At 42.6% G+C, this 2061-nt stretch overlaps 1 protein-coding gene across 1 annotated transcript; it reads left to right on the top strand.

Moving 5' to 3' along the window:
- Positions 1-561: 561 nt before the first annotated feature.
- On the top strand, positions 562-1498 carry LOC104944065 (SWI/SNF complex subunit SMARCC1; the record flags this gene model as incomplete). Its single annotated transcript, XM_010769540.1, has 2 exons — positions 562-715; positions 1320-1498. Coding segments are annotated over 2 exons (333 nt in total), but the record flags the coding sequence as incomplete, so codon positions are not given.
- Positions 1499-2061: the final 563 nt, after the last annotated feature.

Raw genomic sequence — 2061 nt, 5'->3', positions numbered from 1 at the left:
CCCCCAAACACTGTCTCCTGGTACTCGTCTGATTGGTCGGGACACGTGACATGAACGTGCCGGGTGGCGTGTCCCGTGGGTTAGATGGAGGGAAATAACTCTCAGAATAATGTTATTAGCACATTATTACAACTTGAGGAACGAATGTTTTTAATAAGGGCTATACAAGTGTTCATACTGGGTAGTTTATTTAATTAAAAAAAAAAATATCCAACGATTTACAGACCACTCTTTCCCCATGTAAGTCAATGGGAAAAAGTGTTTCCGGTCCTCGCAACCAAACGGAAGTGTAGTACCGCCGTTTGGCCACCACGAATATTTTCATCTGAGTCCGGCGCACTTCCTGGGGGCTTGATACCGATAGCAGCACCGTTTGTCCAGCGGCTTAACAGTATACCGATAGCGTCCAATCAGGTACCGGTATTGACTTAGTACCGGTTCTCCCAGTTTTCATGCAACAAAAAATCTCACTTTATCTTTTTTCAAACACATTTTTAAGTCTATTTTCTTTCTCCTGTGGCATCGACACGGCCACTTATCGTCTGTTTCCTCCTCCTTCAGGCGGAGTTGAAGGACGAGGCGGAGAAGCCCAGCGAGTCTGCGGAGAAGAGCGACAAGACCGATGCCGCGGACAAGGTGAAGAAGGAGGGGTCCGAGTCGTCGGAGCGCGAGGAGGAGAGTGAAGAGGGAGGGGATGCCAAGGCGGCTCCAGCAGGTAACACGGAGAATCAGGGTCAAATGCTCAAATAAATCCACAAGCTTCTAGTGCATCGATGTATGGGGGAGGATGTGTTTTTGCAGTTATCATTAGTTCCCTTACAGAACACCCTGATATTTCGTGTCCCGTAGAACTAATTAGCCACAAACATTCTTTGGGAACCGAAAGTGCTAGAATGCTGACTCATTTCTAGGTCTTGGCACCCCTCCATGATCTCGTAAATAAGGCTGCAACTAACTATTCATTTAAATATCGATTCATAATGCAGATTACATGGTTTCAAGCGACTATCTTGTCCAATTATCAAGAAATTGTTAAAAGAAATTGTCAGTAATGCTATTACATACTTTAATATGTTCGACCAACAGTCCATCTAAAGATATTTTGTTTACTGCGACATTTGACACAAAAAACAGCATAAGTTTTGAAAAAATTTTCTTTAACAATTAATAGATTTGAATAAAAATATTTAGTTTCAATGTGTCAATTAAGACAACTAATCAACTCTACTTGTTATATACGAGAGACGGGTCCAGAGTGCAGAAGGTTTTTCTTGTTTAATTTAAAGTAGTTGTTAAGTCGCTGTCTCCCTCCCTATCAGACAAAGACAAAGAGGAGTCCATGGAGACGTCGTCCTCGGAGCCGGAGAAGGAGAAGGAGGAGAAGGCAGTTACTGACGAGGTAGAGGAGAAGAGGAAGAAACTGGAGCACGACATCGGAGAGGGGAACATCGCCACCGCGGCCGCTGCTGCTCTGGCATCTGCTGCCACCAAGGCCAAGGTGAGATTACAGGAGTGCTGACTCAGCAAACACACATCTGATTCACCCAGAGTTCACCTTGTTGTCATGTTCAAAACTTGCGCTGAAAGATTATCTTATTTTATGTTGCAATAATATATTTTGTTAAGGGCAATCTGTAAATAGTGGTGAATATGTTTTTTTATTTATTTTTAAGAAAGAGTTTAAACGGAGTATATTTATTTAAATTCTTCAAAAAAGAGTGAGAGGAAATGCTGTTCTCATAATTGTGTTGGCCTCCTTTTTAATGCACTACGGTTATCTTAGTATATATTAGAGCTGTCCCGAACACCATTTTTCGGGCTCCGGATATTCGGTCGTAATCAGCAGCGAATATTCGGCGTGCACGTTTTCATCATGTGTAACGTTACTGATTACGGCGGATAAAGCAGCTTCGTCATGGCAACTGGACAACAACTAAGCTAAGCTACTACTTACAGCATTCAGGTGACTTTTCATAGTTGTTCTGCCCAGGTTTCAGTTGCCGGTCAACATGTCCGTTAAAGTTGAAATATTCCAGCCAAAATGAGAAAAGTGCCGTTCAA

The sequence above is a fragment of the Notothenia coriiceps genome, unplaced genomic scaffold (genome assembly GCF_000735185.1).
Source record: "Notothenia coriiceps isolate Sejong01 unplaced genomic scaffold, NC01 NC01_scaffold00007435, whole genome shotgun sequence".
Lineage (NCBI taxonomy): Eukaryota > Metazoa > Chordata > Actinopteri > Perciformes > Nototheniidae > Notothenia > Notothenia coriiceps.
Note: the sequence above shows the minus strand (reverse complement) of the source record. Positions and strands in the feature narration are given on the sequence as shown.